This window comes from Strongylocentrotus purpuratus, unplaced genomic scaffold (genome assembly GCF_000002235.5).
Source record: "Strongylocentrotus purpuratus isolate Spur 01 unplaced genomic scaffold, Spur_5.0 spur5_scaffold_19, whole genome shotgun sequence".
Lineage (NCBI taxonomy): Eukaryota > Metazoa > Echinodermata > Echinoidea > Camarodonta > Strongylocentrotidae > Strongylocentrotus > Strongylocentrotus purpuratus.
Window position 1 is genome coordinate 21,518,751 of NW_022145604.1, and position 20,192 is coordinate 21,538,942.

The 20,192-nt window shown below is 36.6% G+C and overlaps 1 protein-coding gene and 1 long non-coding RNA gene across 2 annotated transcripts; one reads left to right on the plus strand and one right to left on the minus strand.

Moving 5' to 3' along the window:
- Positions 1-375: 375 nt before the first annotated feature.
- LOC115926110 lies at positions 376-3,262 on the plus strand. Its single transcript, XR_004064971.1, has 2 exons — positions 376-519; positions 1,617-3,262. It is a non-coding gene; the product is annotated as an uncharacterized LOC115926110 (long non-coding RNA).
- A 2,483-nt stretch (positions 3,263-5,745) lies between these two features.
- LOC589295 lies at positions 5,746-13,517 on the minus strand. Its single transcript, XM_788939.5, has 8 exons — positions 13,314-13,517; positions 11,701-11,790; positions 10,900-10,979; positions 9,902-10,017; positions 9,232-9,329; positions 8,450-8,512; positions 7,906-7,964; positions 5,746-7,535 (listed from the first exon to the last, which is right to left on the minus strand). Exons 1-8 carry the CDS (start codon positions 13,515-13,517, stop codon positions 7,433-7,435), a joined length of 813 nt encoding a protein of 270 aa, XP_794032.3. The 3' UTR covers positions 5,746-7,432.
- Between the last annotated feature and the right edge of the window lie 6,675 nt (positions 13,518-20,192).

Below are 20,192 nucleotides of genomic sequence, written 5' to 3' on the forward strand. Positions count from 1 at the left end.
AGGGTCATTCATACATGTATATGAAAAATAGCTTGTAATCACGATATTCTGAGAACCTGTTAATGGATTACAATCAAACTTAAATTTTAAAAATTGTATCTGTTTTGGTTTGTAAAATCACCCTATGGCGGAGGCATCATTTCCGACTGCGTGCAGTTGAAGTTCCATCTAGTTTAATAATGATAGAAATAATAACAATGAAAATGATAATAACAAAATAAAATGTATTAATAATTGAATTAATAATAATGATGTTAATATAGTAATAACAGTAATGAGAATGATAATAATAATAATAGGAATGAAATTAGCCCTGAATCATATTTTCTAGAATGTATCTGTGGATATTAAACCTTACCATGCCTACTTTTGTCTGTCTTTCTTCCACCCCTCCAGGTTAAAACAGTAATATTCACTGAATCATCTGTTCAGAATCAACCGGTGCCAAAGTGGGTTGTAGCTGTAAGCATAGCAGCTGGAATCGTGTGTCTCATAGTTGTTATTCTCGTCATGTGGAAGGTAGGTTTTTCAGACATTGTTTGTCATTTAATCCTTAAAGAGAAAATGGAGTTCTGGTAAAGGAGAAAATTGACTATGAATTTTCTCATTCTTTTTATGTCAGATTTGAATTCCTCTGAAAATTAAGGAAAGCTTTCATGAATGTCCTCATATTTGAACATGACAGCAAATAGCTAAAAGGATAGGAGCAAACTTTTATGCCATATGTGTGTGTGTATATTTCTATGTGAATTCAGCAAGAATGAGTTTTAAATCTTATCATTTTCATGATTCCAAAACCTCACAGTGTACACCAGTTCTTGTGTGATACATAATAACCTTATCCAAATCGCATTGTTATCACATGACTATGCAGATCGAACTCAATGTTGTTTTTTTATATTTAACCAATCCTGTTCATGGTCATGTTTCTTATTGCCACTAATTTGTCAACATTCCGGGCTTAAAATTTTAAAATTTACCTCTATTTCTCTGTAAGCATGGTTTTAAATAATGCCTGCTTAACAGTTCTGTTTGCACATACAGTCAAACCTGTCTATAACGACCACCCAAGGGAAACACAAAAAAGTGGTCTTTATAGACAGGTGGTCTTTGTAGACAGGTTCCTTTATTACATGTTTCAATGAAAAAACATTTTCAAGGGAAACAAGAAATGTGGTCTTTGTAGACAGGTGGTCTTTATAGACAGGTGGTCACTAAAGCAGGTTTGACTGTACCATGAATGCATGTACATGTAGGATACGTAGAAAGGCATGTAGAGGTGTCGTGGTCGAGTGGATATGTCAACGAACTGTGGATCACAAGGTCCGCGGTTCTAGTCCCGCCGCGGCACTAATGTCCTTTGGCAAGACACTAATCTACATTTGCCACACTCGACCCAGGTGCGGTAAATGGGTACCTGGTAGGATTATATATTCCTTGAAATTCACTGTGCGCTAATAACGGCTGCCGGAGCTAAAAACTTGGGTAATAATTTCCAAAGCTTTTTGGAAGCGCATAGGGACATTATATAATGTGATATGTGCTATTATAAATACAAGAATTGAATAGTGTTATTATAATTATGCATATAAAAATTGTTCTTTTTGTTTTTTCAGTGCGGTTTCTTCCGCAGGCGGATGAAGGAGGAGATGGAGAGATTGATCCAAGAGAAAGAAGAGCAGGAATCTCTCAACCCTGATGGTCTTCTTAACGAAGCAGACTACGAGGATGATAACTTTAGATCATACTAGTTTATTTATAAATCATGACTTTAAGATCACTATGAAAGACTTTTATGTGAGTTGCAGGGCCCTCAAGGTGAAAATTGTTGATACTGACAAGGCTACTCTAAGTAAACAAGACATACTACTATTTTTTAAATTTTATTGTTATTGTTTTCTTTTTACCATTATTACTTTTATTTGTATTATTATTATTATTATTATTATTATTATTATAATTATTATTAGTGCCTCTGTGATGATTGCATCTCAGTCAATATCTTACACAAGTCAGATTCCTAAATTTAAGCTTAGACCCATCTGTCTTGTACCTACATGTAACCCTGGACCCTACACTTAACCTAAAATGATGATGAAATACTTGATAAGAAGTCTTGTTGCTCTTACGATTCCTATTTTGACATATTGACAAATAAAATAGACTTCTGTGTTTTTAAATATTGCTTTTTATTTATATGGATGGAAAATGATAGTAGGAACCCAATATGCGTTTCATTACTGGTAATAACAAGATATTGTATTGCCCATGTATTTACCATCATACTCAGCGACTATGCTTGGCTAACAATTTTTACATTTTTAGCCCTGGGTAGTGTACCGGTAGTATTTTGATATGTTGCTCAAAACAGTGGCAAGAATAAGTGAAGATATTTCAAGCTCATTCTAAGTCAATGGACCATATTACTTAGATTGATTTGGAATTAATTAAAAAAAATTCTCTGCAGTTTCTTTTCTGGAACAGCCGCAGCTTGTTAGGATTATGCCATACAAAGCAGTTTGGGGGAAGAGGATTAGTTGATTCAAAATATCAAGTATTGATTTTATAACTTCATAAGTTGGTTTTGACTTCAAGTTGGCTTATGTCAAATTTGTTACTGATTATCATGAGAACTCTCATTGGTTTATAAATATATTTGATATCGTCTTTTTGAAGCCACTATGGCGTGAACTCATTTTACACAGCATTAGCGTCCTCCTGGCTCCAAACAGACAATTTTGTATGTCATTCCAGTAGAAATAGCATAGCAGTAGTAGAAACCTATGCAATTGCTACCTTCCTCTCCCAAACACTGGACATATGCATGTATTTGTTCGATTTTTTCATTATGAATTTTTAAGAAGATTGTTTCATTTTTGTTATATTTAAGAGGGCCATCAACGCTTGATGAGTAAGGTGTACCATATTATGAACTTGCCAGTTACACAGTAATACATGTACATGCTAAGAAGTAATTTTTTTATGAAATATTAGTTTCCAAGAGAGTGAATCAGTCGTTCTACCGAATGCTACAGATAAAATAAAGATAAAGATAAAGATATTGTATATTTAAAAGACCACATGTCAGTTAAGTCGCTGTGTAGGAAAAGGAGATGATGCTACAGTGGAAACTCATTACAACGAGGACACAGGACCAGAAAAATGTCCTTGTTATATCAGGTATCATGTTATATAAGATTTTTTTGAAAATTAAAAAAAAAAACATGAAAGAAAATAAAGAGCTGGACCTGAAAATTGTCCTTGTTATGTCAGGTCTTTTGTTAGATTTTTTTTAAAGCAAAAGAATATGAAAAGATGAGATAGGCAAGCAAAATTACCTTATGTTTGGTATCTTGTTTTATAATAGCTAATTATAAAGAGTTTCCACTGTATCACCAAATGTAGTTCCTTGTATAATAAAAGAAATGCTCTTTATTTTTGTACCTTTGATAACATTTTCTAATATTGTGGAAAATTACACTGAATTGCAAGTTTGATTTTGTTTAATGATAGACATTATTTCTTGTACTGTAAATCTTAGTAACTTATTTGTGTATGAACTTTATAGTAAATATACGTATCAAGTTTTTATATTCGACTCTGACACTTGTTTGAAACTGTACGTATCAAAACTCTTTATCACGAACTTAGGTTGTTGAAACAATCTTATGAGGCAACTAAGTTATGTTTTTGTAAAGTTTAGAGGATTATTTTGGTATCCATAATTCCTTGCAACCAAAAATGTGTAAATGTATTGCTACTCATAGTATATGTAATGAAATACATGTAGGTATTTCATCTGGCGTAGAATCTTCAAATGGCAGCTATGTACATGTAATGATGTTATATTTATGGTGCTATCTTAAGAATATGGGTATGTTCAAACTATTTGTTTAAGGTTTTTACTGTAATATACATGTACATGAAGTAGCAAACATTTGTCAGGTAATATATTTCATAATAATATGCTGATCAGAAGTCGTAGCTGATTGTTGAAATGATAAGGTTAAAGTTTGAAATTTTATATCATTCAAATAAAATTGCAGAATATATTTCTTGGACTATTCCCAAAATATAAGCAGATGACAGTATCCAGTTGGCAGTATCCAGGCAGTTAAACTGTGACATTTTACAGCTTTTAAGTGGAATAGCAGAGTATATTTCTTGGACTATTCCCAAAATAAAAGCAGGATGGCAGCTTGTGGTTTATCATGTATTTTTTTTATACTGTCCTTGTAGAAACATTTGTAGCATACCAGTAATTTTTATGGATACTGCAGTTTAAAAGTGTAAGATATAAGAAAAATCTGGCGAGGGTACATATATAAATTTCCCATAGAAATAGTTTATGTCTAGTTTAACTAGAAAGAGAGATAACTAGTAATAAGTTGTTTACTGAATTTTAGTAGAGCAGATACTGGAAACATTCATAAAAATGGAAATGTGTATATTCAGTTGTATCCATTTTGTGAATGTGTACTTGATAAACAAACAAAATGCAAATATCTAAAGCCTATTTTGTACCTGGTTTTAAGCAAAAAGGGGTCATATTTGGGGGACAGTATGCAAGATAAGTGGTCATTTTTTACTCTACTAACGATCATGCTTTACACTTTTGAATCTGGTGGAAAACCCCACTGTGTGCTCCATCCATTGTGTAGACCCCCCCCCCCCCCCATGATGATTTGATGTGCAATTGTACAGGCTTTGAAATGTGAATTTCAGTAGGCAACTATCCTAAAACCATTTGTTTATACATGTAAGAATATTAATCCCAAATAAACTCTTCTGACTTCATCATATTTCCACATGAAATTTCTAACCTGAATAAAATCCTAGGCATTGTTTCACGAAGCCATTATAAGCACGAGTTCACAGACATTCCATTGAATCATGTGTTAAAATCAATGGGTCGATGGCGAATTCGTTCTTTTGACGGTTTTTAGAAATGCTGCAAGATCTTGATCTCGAAGGAAATATCTGTGTTCATTCATGAATAGTTATAGAGGTACTTATCCTGATGATTTGGACGGGCATCATGGAAGATCCAAGATTCCAAGGTCTTTTTGTCAAAATGGTATGGGGCTTGGTTTTTTTAATTCTTTTAATCAATAACTCTGTTTTTTAAAAGAAGACTTTTGGTACAAGACGACCCCTGCCATAGTATATATAACTCTGAAAGACATGCATTATTATCAGTTGGATGCATATCTTTTTTACCAAATATATGCCAGACATTGATAGCATAACTTTTTTATCTACTTTTTTAGTGATATATTATATGATACCCTTGGCATATGTAACAAGTAAATCAAGTGGCACTTTTAGGTCTTGTGTTCCTGTGTATTGTAACGCTACTTTTTATGTCAATGTTATAGTTAAGCGTATATATATATGTTGATGATGTTGCACAGTTTTTGATGAGTTAAGGCAATGTGTATAGGAAGAGAAAGAAAACAAATGTCATATTTGTTATCGTTATTGTATAATATGTACATACTTTAGCGATTGTATAACGACCAAATAAATATGTTCTTCTCGTAAAGCTGGCTTTTGCATACAATTTCCATTTGTTTTTCTCATTAAGGTACTACCAATCATAAGGAAATTGTTGAGTCCTGTGATGGATTTTTTTTTTCAAAGACAAAAGATTTAAGGCCGGCATACCAAATTTTTAAATGGGCTGAAGAGTTTCATTGCTGCACACTGAGGATAAAAAATAGAACATGAAACAAATAAAAGTGAAATACATTTGCATGGTTACTTTATTAAAAAATCAGGTACAAAAATAATCATATTGATGAATTTGACAATGTACAACTCACTGTATTACAACTACTTTTTCATCTTCATCGTTGTTAATTGTGCGTTTTTATTATTATTAGATTTTTAAGACACATTTCAATCTACTTCACATATCACTAATTTATATTCATGATGGTTATATATACATACAAAACAGACCTCTGTTATCTTTTGTCTTCATTTTGACAACACATCTTGCAGCAAACTTTCTTAATATTCACTATTGCTATTCAGAAAGAAATCATTATAATCCACTGTTCTCTCTTTTCTTTCCCGAGAAATTTTGGTGTACCTTGTAGCCAATGTTCTTAATAGTACTGTATTTCACAAAGCTACCGTACTCAGAAATGAATGATAGCAGTCCTCTTTTATCTCTTCATTTATCTACGAAATATTCATGACATACCCTGTAGCTAACTGTCTTGATATTTCACTATGGCTATTCAGCAATATATGATAGTATAGTAAGTTATCTTTTTACTTTTTCTGGGAATTGTTATTGACACACCTTGTAGCCAATCAGCTATTCAGAATGATATTATAGTAGTCCTCTGTTATCTCTTTTCTTTCTCCAAGAAATATTGATGGCACACCCTGTAGGCAATGTTCTCTTTAGACCATTCAAAGATATTTTACTAAACTACTCAGAATGACAGCAGTACTCTAGTCCTCTGTTATCTCTTTTCTTTCTACAAGAAATATTGATGACACGCCCTGTAGGCAATGTTCTCTTTAGACCATTCAAAGATATTTTACTAAACTACTCAGAATGACAGCAGTACTCTAGTCCTCTGTTATCTCTTTTCTTTCTCCAAGAAATATTGATGACACGCCCTGTAGGCAATGTTCTCTTTAGACCATTCAAAGATATTTTACTAAACTACTCAGAATGACAGCAGTACTCTAGTCCTCTGTTATCTCTTTTCTTTCTCCAAGAAATATTGATGACACGCCCTGTAGGCAATGTTCTCTTTAGACCATTCAAAGATATTTTACTAAACTACTCAGAATGACAGCAGTACTCTAGTCCTCTGTTATCTCTTTTCTTTCTCCAATAAATATTGATGAGAGACCCTGTAGGCAATATCTTCTTAAGAACATATTTAAAATATTTCACTAGGCTATTCAGATCTATAATAAACTAATGACAGTACTCCTCTGTTATCTCTTTCCTTTCTCACACATTGTAGCCAATATATATGATTCAGAATGATATGATGGTAGTCCTCTGTTATCTCTTTTCTTTCTCCAAGATATATTGATGACACACCCTGTAGGCAATGTTCTCTTTAGACCATTCAAAGATATTTCACTAAATTACTCAGAATGATACTAAACTAATGACAATAGTCCCATTGTCCTCTGTTATCTCTTTTCTTTCTTGAAGAAATGTTGATTACACACCCTGTAGGCAATGTTCTCCTAAGAACATATTTAAAATAGTGCACTATTCTACTCAGAATGATAATGAACCAATGACAGTAGTCCTCTAGTCCTCTGTTATCTCTTTTCTTTCTCCAAGAAATATTGATGACACACCCTGTAGGCAATGTTCTCTTTAGAATATATGTAAAATATTTCAGTAGGCTATTCAGAATGATAATGAACTAATGATAGTAGTCCTCTGTTAACTCTTTCCTTTATCCAAGAAATGTTGATGACACACTTTGTAGTCTTCTAAGGAACCAACATCAAAGCGTCCAGAGATGTCATAGACATAGACTGGCATTCTAGGTAGAAGATCAAATGAAGAAGAAGAAAAAAACACATCTCACTATAGGTAATTTTTTTAATTCTTCAAAGACTGTTCCATCACTGCTCAATAATCATAATCATACTAATACTAATGATAATAATAATAATATTAACAACAATAATAATGGTAAATAAAACTACAATAATAACAATAATGGTAATAATCAATTATTAATAACTACAATAATAATAATAACAATAATGATTAAAAAAAAGTAACAATATATTTTTAAATATTAGTAATAACACTTTAATACAGTCATAATAAATTAATGATATCAATAATAACAAAAACAGCTACAACTTCTACTACGACAATAATAATAATACTACTATTAATAATACCTGGAGTAGAGGTATTTCACAAAGTTTCCTGTAGCATCTCTTTCTTTCATTGGCCTATCCTGTTAACAATAAAGAAGAGTAGGTAGTGGTCATTGTGATTACATTTTGAAAGGATCTGTCTTCTAACAATTAGGAAAGGTTCATCATGTACAGTGTAGCACATAACAATGGGCCATTGTTGTAATGTAACCAAATTTAATGCATAAATCTTTTTAAGTGCCATTTTACAAACTATCAAATCCACCTGTTATGAATAAATGTATTTCAATAGTCAGAATGCAAATTGCAAACATTAATTGTTTGTCCATAATGTCAAAGTAATCAAGTTCTTCTTGGAAAAAAGTGATCGCAATTTAATGATTGTTGCACTAAAACATGAATATATTAATTATTTTTTTAATATCATTCCAATCATCATCATCTTAGTCATCACTACTTTTAATATACCGCAAACAAAAGGAAACATGACAATTAATCTAATACTCTACCCTTAAAAATGACTGTTAAGATAATTAGGAGGAACTTTGTCTCCTTAAACACTAACCTCTGACAGAAAACTATCCAGATGTGGTAAACTTTGCTGTGAGAACAGGTAGAAGCATGGACACTGAGGGGGAAAGACAAGACAAACTCATTACATATTTTACTTTACTTTACTTTACATATAATTACAGCCAGTAAACAAATAGGTGATAGAGCTTTCTCAGTTACTGCCCCAAAAGCTGGAACTCCTTACCACCTGTTTTAAAGAAATGCCAGACTCTTGCAGCTTTCAAGATGTGACTGAAAACACATCTTTTCTATAATTCCTCTTTGTTTGTAATCAATGTCAGCTTTTTTATGATAATGTTCCCTTTCTGTGTTTGTTTGTAAGTATTTCTTGTTTCTTGGGCATGAGACTTGGCAATTCAAGAAGTCAACATCATGTTTCTCTAGGAGGCCCAGAAAATAATGAAAAGTAAATGTAAACACTGACAGAATTCAACCAGTCTGTTTTTACAGAAGCACAGTAAACAAACTTTTCCTTTGCATAGTTAAAGGGAGTGTAGCCTGACAAGACTATGTGTCTTTCCTGTGGCCTGACTCTGGACCAATCATGTATAATACGACTACGGACGACGCAGCGACTGCAGCAATCCCGTGCGTGCAACATACACAAAACCGAATTGTGAAGAGAATTTTGGTCCATTAATCAAGTCCATTCGTTTACGTGCAGTTGTCCAAAAGAAGATGGCATTAACCAGTATTTGCCAAGCTACACTCCCTTTAACAGACTTCACTTTGAGATGCTGTACAAACATTTACAAGGGGATTGTTGATACTTACGGCTCTCCTGGAGTCTGTGTCTTCTGGGTTAGGTTTCTCCAGGAATGCCGTGACCTTTAGCTCATCATTGACCTCTAGGATACCTCGTTTCACGACCTCTGAAATGTGACAAGAAAAGTCACTTGTAATACAATGAACCAAAAACTGTTTGGTGCATGAAATGTATAAAATTAAGCATGGACAAGATATCTATGGTGCAGGAATATGTTTTCTTTGGGGAAATACAGTTTTTTTTTTTAATGGAAAAACGCCAAGGCATCGACCACTGGACTGGGATTGTGTCCAGTGACTCGAGAAGAAGAATTCCATGAAAACAGTAAGTGTGGTGCACAAAGAAATCACATAGGAAAATCAATAAGGTGTACTCACTTTTGCAAGATACTCTATGTAGGTGCAGAGTGGAAGTTGGAAATTATAATGAGGATATTGATCACAAAGAAATTGTCCCCGGAAGAAAGCATGTGTTGTACAGTGTAGACACGATGGCTAAGTGGTAGAACAGTGGTCTCCAAACCAAGTTAATGCACAAGTGTCCTTTGGTAAGGCATTAATAATCATTAATAAGTCCCTCAGAGAGGATTACAGCCGTTGGTCTCCTGGTAGCTTACTAACAAGCATACACATGCTTTTTAGCAGTCATCAAACAAACAAACATGATAATCACACTCACCTTCAGAAGAAACATGGTTGGAGACGACCATGCTGGCTACAGGGGAGCTCTCTTTTCTCTTCTGAAAGGCCGCTAGAAAATCAGACAGGGAGAAGTCATCATAAAAGAGGGTATCCCTAAAGAGACAAAACACCAAGAGAAATCATTTATTCTTCATAATCGTCAATAATTTTGAAATACGTCCAATAATTATGGTGGCAATGATTACAATGGTGATTATAATTATAATTATGATGATAATAATGATGATGATGATGTCACTACCCAACCACTGTCCACCCGTCTGCCTCGTCTGTAGTTCTATTGGTTTATTGTTGTTTGAACTACAACCGGTTCGTCTACTACCCAATTGATGATTATCATTATCATTTATGATTATTAGACCATATGGATAGTAGACAAAAGGGGCATTAGACACACTAGGAATTAGATTGACTGGAAATTAGACTAAATGAGCTATAGACCAAATAGTCAGTAGACTATTTGGAGATGAGACCCAATGAGAACAAGACCAAGTAGCTATTGGCCTAAAATGAATGATCATTAGAACAAAATAGATAAGTAGCCAAAAAGATTATTAGACCATGTGAATAGGTAGACCATGTATTTATATAGTTTTGAGTTTGAGTTTATTGATTTCACATTTCACATGCAGAAATAATACAGATAACAAAATATACATAAAAGACATATTGTTTCATAATTAAAAAAAAAGAAAATGATTAAATTAATTGACAAGGTAATCATCACATTTGTTTGACAACTAATATCATTTAAAGGAAACCCAGACAAAAGTACAAACTGTGAAATGTGCAGGAACCTATAGAAAAGCAGAGCTTGTAAAGAATAGGTTCCTGGGAGACTTGAAAAATAACAGGGACAGAAAATGTTTACTGTAGAGAGAGTAGAATAATTGAGTAGCTGGTAGACGAACCAGTTGTAAGCAAAATGACAATTCCTCGATCGGCCTTTTACATTTTAGTGTCTCTACCACTCACCCTCCTATGACCAGTACATCATCATCTATCTTTCCTTCTTTCACAGCTAACTGGAGGCAAGCCACAGCTCCAATTCTATCCTGTACAACAAAGGAGGGAAAATGGTTAATGGAATAAAATATTTAATACTTTACATTTCAAGGGGACAATTAGGTCCTCATGATGGTTCTAAATTCATTTAAAATACTTCAAGAAATTCAAACCACAATGCAGATTTTCTAACAACAATTTGGTCTCCATAATGGTACATCATGTGCAGGTACCAGGGTTGAAAGCTACATGGTAGAAAAGTTTTACCATTGCACACTTCTTCATGTTTTAAAGGAGAATGAAATCCAACAAGCACTAGCTGATAACCTTAATCAAAATTGCTGGTCAGTTAAAAAATAATTAAACTACTCTTATTTCATTACAGCATAGGAAGTTAGGAACACAATTTCTCCAAAGTTTGGAGCACCCTTGCTAGTCATTTTCCCATGGGAGCTGTCATTTTGAAAAAATAGTGATGTCACAGTAGTACATATCCATTGACCTGCATAGATTGGATATGGTGTTAAATATTGAGTGGCTATTGCACCACCAGAGGTATTCCACAGCAGCTATCTTGTTACTTTGGCATCTCACTTAGGTTGTTTCTCAGAGCACTTTTATTTACATCTTTTTTGTTGCAATTTTGCAATTCACAAAAATGTACAACCTTCAGCATTACTGGGACCCATATTACCTAAATACAGTTCCATCACTAGAACTACAATGTACTACATATAGGAACTAGTTTTAAAAGATGACTTTAGAACTCACATCATTACAGGTAGTACCATCACTGATGAGTTGGACTCGTTTCCAATCAAGGGCCCAGGTTTCAAACTGCTCCTTGTAGTAATCGTTTGTCTGAAAACATGACAAATCAAACAGCAGGATAAGAATGAAGCAGGCCGGGCACTGTCTTATAAAGAGTGCTTGCAATTGATCCAAATCAACTGCAAGTCCTCCTATCAATCGCAAGTTTGCAGTCTGATGCTATCCTATCTCTTATGTACATAGTTGCTATTGATATCTATCACAATAAGTTGCGATTACTATCAACTCTTTTTAAGACAGGGCCCAGATTTTTTATCATACTACATAATAATGAACAAATAAGGATAACATCAAGATGTGAATGGAATGTCTTTCAACTTTCAAGCAGCCAACTACCGTAGGTCAAAGAAAGCTAGCATTATGGATTACGAGTACCGTATTTGCCGGCGATAAGGCCGCACCGCCGCATAGGCCGCACCCAAACTTTGACATTTCAAAGAGGAAAAAAAAAAAAAAAAAAAAAAAAAAACGGACGAAACAAAATAATCATAATTTTCTCGAAAACACTATTTTATTTTTACAAACTGATACCAAATTCATCAATATTCTTATAATTGACCGGAAGTTTAGCTAAAAAAGTGATCGCAGGCAGGTTTGGTGTCCGACATATCGTCGCTGTTTTCACGAAGTGACGGGTAGTGAAAAAAAATTGCATTCACTTTGCATTACGATTTTCCTCACTACCGTCACTTCGTGAAAACAAGGATGATATATACCCCTACCACAATGTACGGTGTAATGCATGCAAACTGCATGAAATGGAAAATAAAATGGCTACTTCGGATGGATGACGGTGCATGATGCTGGATGTTCGCAGCAGCTCCGTTTACAGTCCCTTCCTTTACCTTTGCAATGCATTGGCACAAACTTAGATCAAGATCTATCGACAAATGTTGTGTTAATTAGGACGTTTATTTTCGTCTTCATGCATGTCAACAATGCGAGATAAAATTGTTGGTATGCAGGTAAGATGTGTGGAAATGTCCTGTACCATAGTGGTATAGTTATTTTACCGTTCGTAGTCCCATATGTGCAAATTCGTGCTGGTTTTGACTTCCGTTTTTATTTTTTATTTTTACTCTTTCGCCGTAAAGGCCCCACCCCGACTTTTTGATATTTTCTCTTCCAAAAATACTGCCGCCTTTAGGCCGGCAAATAGCTCAAGATCCATCACATCGTCACTCAACAGCCCGGCCCCAAATACACGCAATGATTATCATTGACCTCTAGGATGCCTTGTTTCACGACCGGCCCCCCCACTCCGAGAACGGACGGACCCCATGCGTGTTGCCAAAATGTCCTTTTCGTAACAAAAGAAAAAGGTCGACCCGTATTGACTTTATATACACACCGGACGTTTGCTGAAAAGGGGGGGGGGGTGCTGAAAAAGGCTTGTATACAAAAGAAAAAGGTCGAGCTGTATTGACTTTACACACCGCACTTTTGCTGAAAAGGGGGGTCGGTTGGAACACGCATATGCGTACCCTAAATAACACTGAGTGGGGGGGGGGGGGGGGGCCGGGGATGCATGAAACAAAAAATTCTAAACCTACCACTACAAATATGGAATCAGTGATACCATCGCTATCCTCCGTCAAAGTCTGCATCCAGTGCGAGATGAGACTGAGAGGCTTGGGTCCGATGGGAACCAGAGGTTTGGGTAGACCAACGAGATGGGCGTGGTCCCCGGTGGTGTCTCGCCCGATGTCACACTGGAGGCGGGTCCCATACCCAGCAGCTAAAATGACCACCTTCATGATCAGCCACTTTGAGTAAGAGAAACAATGTAATTTGTATACAGTGAAACCTGCATGTAGGTCCATAGACATAGAGTTCGGTGACGATCAATAGCCAGTGAGCCGTATGACGTCACGTGTCACAGGTCAAATGAGACCTATCTCGTACCATGGAGATATAAAAAGAGATATCTCCATGCTAGTACCGTACTAGATTTAGGAAAATCAAAGTTGACGCATTCTCGATCGCCGACAGAGACGACGTGACGCATGCGCAGTGCCTTAATAGTAATACTACTAGTTGGGCCCGCAGAATATCCGCGGGATTCTAGGGGACGCGGCCGGGGTGCGTATTTTTTATTTACACGGCAGCGAGGGGAATTTCTCAATTAATTCCAATGAAACCGCTAAAGACGAGTCTAGACTAGACCGAATCGGAGGGCTTTCATCGAAAGGGTGCGGTGCGGCGACGCGGTGTGGTGTGCTGAGTGCTCAACGCACCCATTCGATAAAAGAGGGGGGGGGGGGCTTTTCTCGAAAGGGTGCGTTGAGAGCGGAGTACCGTTTTAACACACCCTTTCGATGAAAGCGGGGGGGGGGGGGGGGCTTTTCTCGAAAGGGTGCGTTGACTAGTCTTTCGCATCAGTCGTTTAAAATGAGGATCTGGGACAGAATAGTTGCCAATTTAAGTATATCGAAAATGTATTAAATAAAATGGAATGGTCTTGATTACAGAGAGTGGTCTCTTTCGTTATTACTAAGGGGGAGACAGAGAGAAGAAAAAAAGGGAAAGGGAAAGGGAAGATAAAAGGAAAGAAAGAAGAATAAGAAGAAAAGAGGGAAACGGGGGGGGGGGGAGGGGCGAAGGGCTCTTGCCTCGTCCTCATCCCCCCCCCCCCCCCCGCCAAAAAATAAATAAGAGAGAGAGAGAGAGAGAGAGAGAGATTTGAAAGCGAAAGGGAAAGAGAATATAAAAGGAAAGAAAGAAGAGGAAGAAGAATAAGAAGAAAAGAGGGAAACGGGGGTGAAGGGCTCTTGCCTCCACCCCCCCCCCCCGCCAAAAAATAAATAAGAGAGAGAGAGAGAGATTGGAAAGCGAAAGGGAAAGAGAGTAAAGGAAAGAAAGAAGAGGAAAAAGGAAAGAAGAAAAGATGGAAACGGGGGCGATCGAAGGGCTCTTGCCCTCCCCCTCCCCTCCCCCCCCCCCCCCCGCCGCCAAAAATAAATAAGAGAGAGAGAGAGAGAGAGAGAAGGGAGAGGGAAAGAAAATATAAAAGGAAAGAAAGAAGAGGAATAAGAAGGAAAGAGGGAAACGTGGGAAGGGCGAGGGGCTCTTGCCTCCTCCCTCCCCACCCCCTCCCGCCAAAAAAAAAATAAGAGAGAGAGAGAGAGAGAAGGGAGAGGGAAAGAAAATCTAAACGGAAAGAAAGAAGAGGAAAAAGAATAAGAAAAGAGGGAAACGGGGGCGAAGGGCTCTTGCCTCCTCCCTCTCCCCCCCCCCCCCCCCCCCCCGCCAAAAAATAAATAAGAGAGAGCTAGAGAGAGAGAGAGAAGGAAAGGGAAAGAGAAAGCCAGTGTCACAAATAGATATAAAAAATATGCTCATCTGACCGTTATTTATTGCCCAAAACCCCTGAGCTTCCGGGGGCTCCAACCCCTTGACCCCACGCCAATTCGTGACCACTGTGTCACAAATAAGGTATAAAATAATAATAATTTAATGTACAAAACTCCTGAGCTTCTGGGGGCTCCGCCTCCTGGACCCACCAAATTGTGTCCTGCCACTGTCACAAATAAGGTATAAAATTATGCACATCCGACATTAATTTTGATGTTTAATACCCCTGAGCTTCTGAGGGCTCCGCCCTGTGAAAAAAACGTGTAAAAAACACGTTAATTTTACCGTTTTGGGGAGATAGGCCCCCCCCCCCTCCCTGGCGTTCAAGGGGGGGGGGGGTACGATTTTTCAAATTTTCGAGGGCCCCCAAAAAAGATTAGTGCTCTCTAGTAATTTCGCGACTACTCCGGAACCGCGGCAGATATAAAGTTTTTCTTTCATTACTTTTTTCTTTCGAGTCTTACGCATCTTTTGAAACATTTTTTTGTTGAAAATTGGACGTATAGTTGCGGAGTCACGTGACCTTTTGTTTTTGCATGTCAGCCCTAAAATCGCTCATTTTTGTGATTTATGTACCAAACATATGGAAATACCATTTATTCTTTAAAAAAAAGAGAAAACATTGGTTATTTGGTCTTGTTTTCAAGTTAATGTGTTTGTTTTTGGGTCAAAATAGTTGAATTGTGGTTAGAAATGAAATAAAACAACAAAAACAATATAATACATAAATACAAATTATCAAAACAAGAGATAACATAGGAATAAACTGGCTCTTCCAACTTTGTTGTCGTATTATTATTCTAACGAATATATGTAGTGAAAAAAAAACGCTTGGATATGAATTATATATGATTTATGGGTAAAAATGTGAATTCTCTGACCTTGTTTGCATAAATTACCATAAATATGCAAATGAGTGAATTTTTCAAAAAATTGAAATTACCATAGTTTTTTGTACACTTCACTTGACATGCATGCACATTTTCGCGGCGATCGGCTGTAAAACGGCCGAGATCTTACGGGGACCCCCCCCCCCCCCCCCCACCCTCAAGTCTACTCCAATCACATTGAAAAAAAGTATGACTTAAATCATCTCTCTCATCATTATACCGCTATAGTATTCATGTTTTTAATATTATTTATTATCCTTCCATTAAACAAGTTCATAGAGAAAATACTTATCTCTCTGCAACATTAAAAAAGAATCTTCATTAATATGTCTTAATTTGTATTGATAGCCTTGTGGTCACCAACAGTGGCGTAGGTAGGGGCGTCTCCAAAGGGGGTTGTGGGGTGCGACACACCCCCCCCCCCCCACCTGTCAGGATATTGTCGGTAAAATTGCGCTGCCGTCGGGAAAAAAAGAGAAAAGGGGGAGGGGAAAAAAGAAAGGGAAAGGAAAAAGAAAAAGAAAGGAAGAGAAATACGAAAAAGAGGGAGAATAGGAAAGAAAGGAAAAGAAAGAAAAAAAAGGAGGCAAGAGCTCTTTGCCCCCGTTTCCCTCTTTTCTTCTTCTTCTTCCTCTTCTTTCTTTCCTTTTATCTTCTCTTTCCCTTTCCCTTTCCCTTCTCTCTCTCTCTCTCTCTTATTTATATTTTTGGCGGGGGGGGGAGGGCTAGAGCTCTTCGCCCCCGTTTCCCTCTTTTCTTCTTCTTCCTCTTCTTTCTTTCCTTTTATATTCTCTTTCCCTTTCCCTTTCCCTTTCCCTTCTCTCTCTCTCTCTCTCTCTCTCTTATATTTTTGGCGGGGGGAGGGCAAGAGCTCTTCGCCCCCGTTTCCCTCTTTTCTTCTTCTTCCTCTTCTTTCTTTCCTTTTATCTTCTCTTTCCCTTTCCCTTCTCTCTCTCTCTCTCTCTCTCTCTTATTTATTTTTTGGGCGGGGGGGGGAGGCAAGAGCCCTTCGCCCCCGTTTCCTTCAACTTCCTCTTCTTTCTTTCCTTTTATCTTCTCTTTCCCTTTCCCTTCTCCTTCTTATTTATTTTTTGGCGGGGGGAGGGACAGGAGGCAAGAGCCTTTCGCCCTCGTTTCCCTCTTTTCTTATTCTTTTTCCTCTTCTTTCTTTCCTTTTATATTTTCTTTCCCTCTCCCTTCCCTCTCCCTCTCTTATTTATTTTTTGGCGGGGGGGGGGGGAGGTAAAAGCCTTTTGCCCTTCCCCCGTTTCCTTCTTTTCTTATTCTTTTTCCTCTTCTTTCTTTCCTTTTATATTTTCTTTCCCTCTCCCTTCCCTCTCCCTCTCTTATTTATTTTTTGGCGGGAGGGGGGGGGGGAGGCAAGAGCTCTTCGCCCCCGTTTCCCTCTTTTCTTCTTCTTCCTCTTCTTTCTTTCCTTTTATCTTCTCTTTCCCGTTCCCTTTCCCTTCTCTCTCTCTCTTATTTATTTTTTTGGCGGGGGGGGGGGGGGGGGGGTGAGGAGGAGGCAAGAGCCCTTCGCCCCCCCCCCCCCCGTTTCCATTTTTTCTTCTTATTCTTCTTTCTTTCATTTTATCTTCCCTTTCCCTTTCCCTTTTTTCCTTCTCTCTGTCTCCCCCATCAACATAGTAATAACGAAAGAGATCACTCTGTAATCAAGACGGCGTAAATATTCATAATTGAATGACACACGCCCTTAAAACCAATACTAAAACAACAACCATTCCATTTTATTTAATACATTTTCGATATACTTAAATTGGCAACTATTACCTTCTGTCCCAGATCCTCATTTTAAACGACTGATGCGAAAGACTAGTCGACGCACCCTTTCGAGAAAAGCCCCTCCGCTTTTATCGAAAGGGTGTGTTAAAACGGTACTCCGCTCTCAACGCACCCTTTCGAGAAAGCCCCCCCCCCTCTTTTATCGAATGGGTGCGTTGAGCACACCACACCGCGCCGCACCGCACCGCACCCTTTCGATGAAAGCCGAATCGGAGTACGAGTACAGCAGTGCAGTGTTAGGGAATGTAGATCTATCTAGGAAACGATGAAAGACATCTTAAGGAAAACAAGAAAACAAACTAGTCTCTTATGCAATAAACAGTGATGGCAGTATGATATTATGTGCGACACCATGGCACAGAGAAATCGAGAGCGTGAACATAATATACTACATGCATGGGTGTCGATACTTACGTAATACCTATTCATCAGGGGGGGATGAATGAATAGATCATCCCCCCCCCCCCCCCTGATGAATAGGTATCAGTTACGGATCGACACCCATGACTACATGCCCTCGGCCACGTACCAACAACACAAGAGTACATAGACAACACAAGTCATATTCAGTACAAGCACTACAGACTAGACTCTCCGCGAGCGGTTTCATTGGAATTAATCGAGCTTTCCCCTCGCTGCCGTGTAAATAAAAAATACGCGCGCGGGGTGGGGCAGGGGAGGATCTTATTGAGGGAGCTCCTACGGAGAACATACTGTGTGTGATCTCTTTGTGAGTAAATATTAAGCGGCGACTGATTAAAAATGATGTTTGTCTCGACCGTGGTTGAAATCGGACGTGCCCTTACAAAAAAGTTGTATAGAATTCTATAGAATTAACGCTTTATAGAGTTCTATAGAACTCTATAACATTCCAGATTCTCTATAGAACTTTTAAGATTGTCTATAGAAATCAGTTTCCTCTATAAAATTCTATAGATTAACATTTCTATAGAAAAATTAATTCTCTATAGAATTTTTAAGGATGTCTATAGAAACTTTTTTCTCTATAGAATTCTATAGAATAAGTTTCCTATAGATCTAAATTTCTATAGAATTCTATAGAATTTTTTTCTATATGAAGATATGTATCTCATGCATATTCTTGATAATTTGCATGTTTTCACAGAAAATGTAATTATCATGATCTGTCAAGCAAATGTGACAATTAACATCAATTTTGTGATTTATATTTTCTTAGTCAATTATTGTCAAATATAATATATATGTCTGATTTTTTTAAACATGTAACTTAAGACGTAAAATAGATATATTAATATATGTAATTTACTAACCAGTAAAAACATGTATAATTTTGTATATATTTATGTAAGATCTCCGCACTACTTAATTAATAATATACTCAACTGTAATTTGCTTCAAATGATCTTTGTGATGGAGCAATTGCAGGAGTCTATATAAATTTGGTTTAGTCGGTGGCCAGATGTCATGCAATATTGATTATTAATTATCAATTGATTACTGGTCGCTACTGAATAGTAAACTGGTTTTCAACTGGTAAAAACTGGTCTATAGAATTATTTACAAAAAAAACTTCTATAGAATTCTATTTAAAAAAAATCTATATAATTTCTATAGGCCATTCTATAGAATGTTTTATAGAGATTCTATAAAGGTCCGTTACAAATTTCTATAGAATTTGTATAGAAAAGTGGCCCACTTTTCTATAGAATCTCTATAAAACATTTCTATAGAATTCTTTACAAAAAATTCTATAGGATTCTTCACAAAACAATTCTATAGAATTCTATAAAACAAATTCTATAGAATTTCTATAGGCCATTCTATAGAATGTTTTATAGAGATTCTATAGAGGTCCGTTATAGATTTCTATAGAATTCGTAAAGAAAAGTGGCCCACTTTTCTATAGAATCTCTATAAAACATTTCTATAGAATTGCGTATAGAAATTCTATAGAATTTTTTTTTATAGAATTCTATAGAACTTTTTTGTAAGGGTGTGCTGGTGGCCGGTGCTCCGGTAAAACGGGCCATCCACCTGCTTTCCGAGAAGCAATTAATTATAAAAAGTTATCATCTTTAAAAGCTCAGTGTATTGAGTCTTTTGGAATCTGTGATTTTATTTTGGATCATCTTTTTTATAGTTTTATCAGTTGCTTTTACATCTTTAATTTATTCATTCGAAAAGGTTTATTTCAAATCATCATAGCTTTATTTTTTTCATCAAACGGGGTTTCATATCCTTAAACTGCTGGCGAACAGAGCAACAAGTTCAAGCTCTGTGATTGTTAGGTTTTTATCCAATTGTTAGGTTTGACTAATAATGCCGAGTTTGTGCCACGGAACTTAGTCGGACAAGTCGATTAAATTAATTTTATGTCATACTTTTTTTTCTTTTTTTAAATAA

Excerpts from the sequence above, each read along its gene's own strand:
- LOC589295 (XM_788939.5), bottom strand. The coding sequence starts at position 13,517 with ATGAAGGTGGTCATTTTAGCTGCTGGGTATGGGACCCGCCTCCAGTGT. Across the intron at positions 11,791-13,313 it reads CTGATTCCATATTTGTAGTG|ACAAACGATTACTACAAGGA; the intron begins GTAGGTTTAGAA and ends TCATGTTTTCAG. Across the intron at positions 7,536-7,905 it reads GTGAAATACCTCTACTCCAG|AATGCCAGTCTATGTCTATG; the intron begins GTATTATTAATA and ends TCTTCTACCTAG.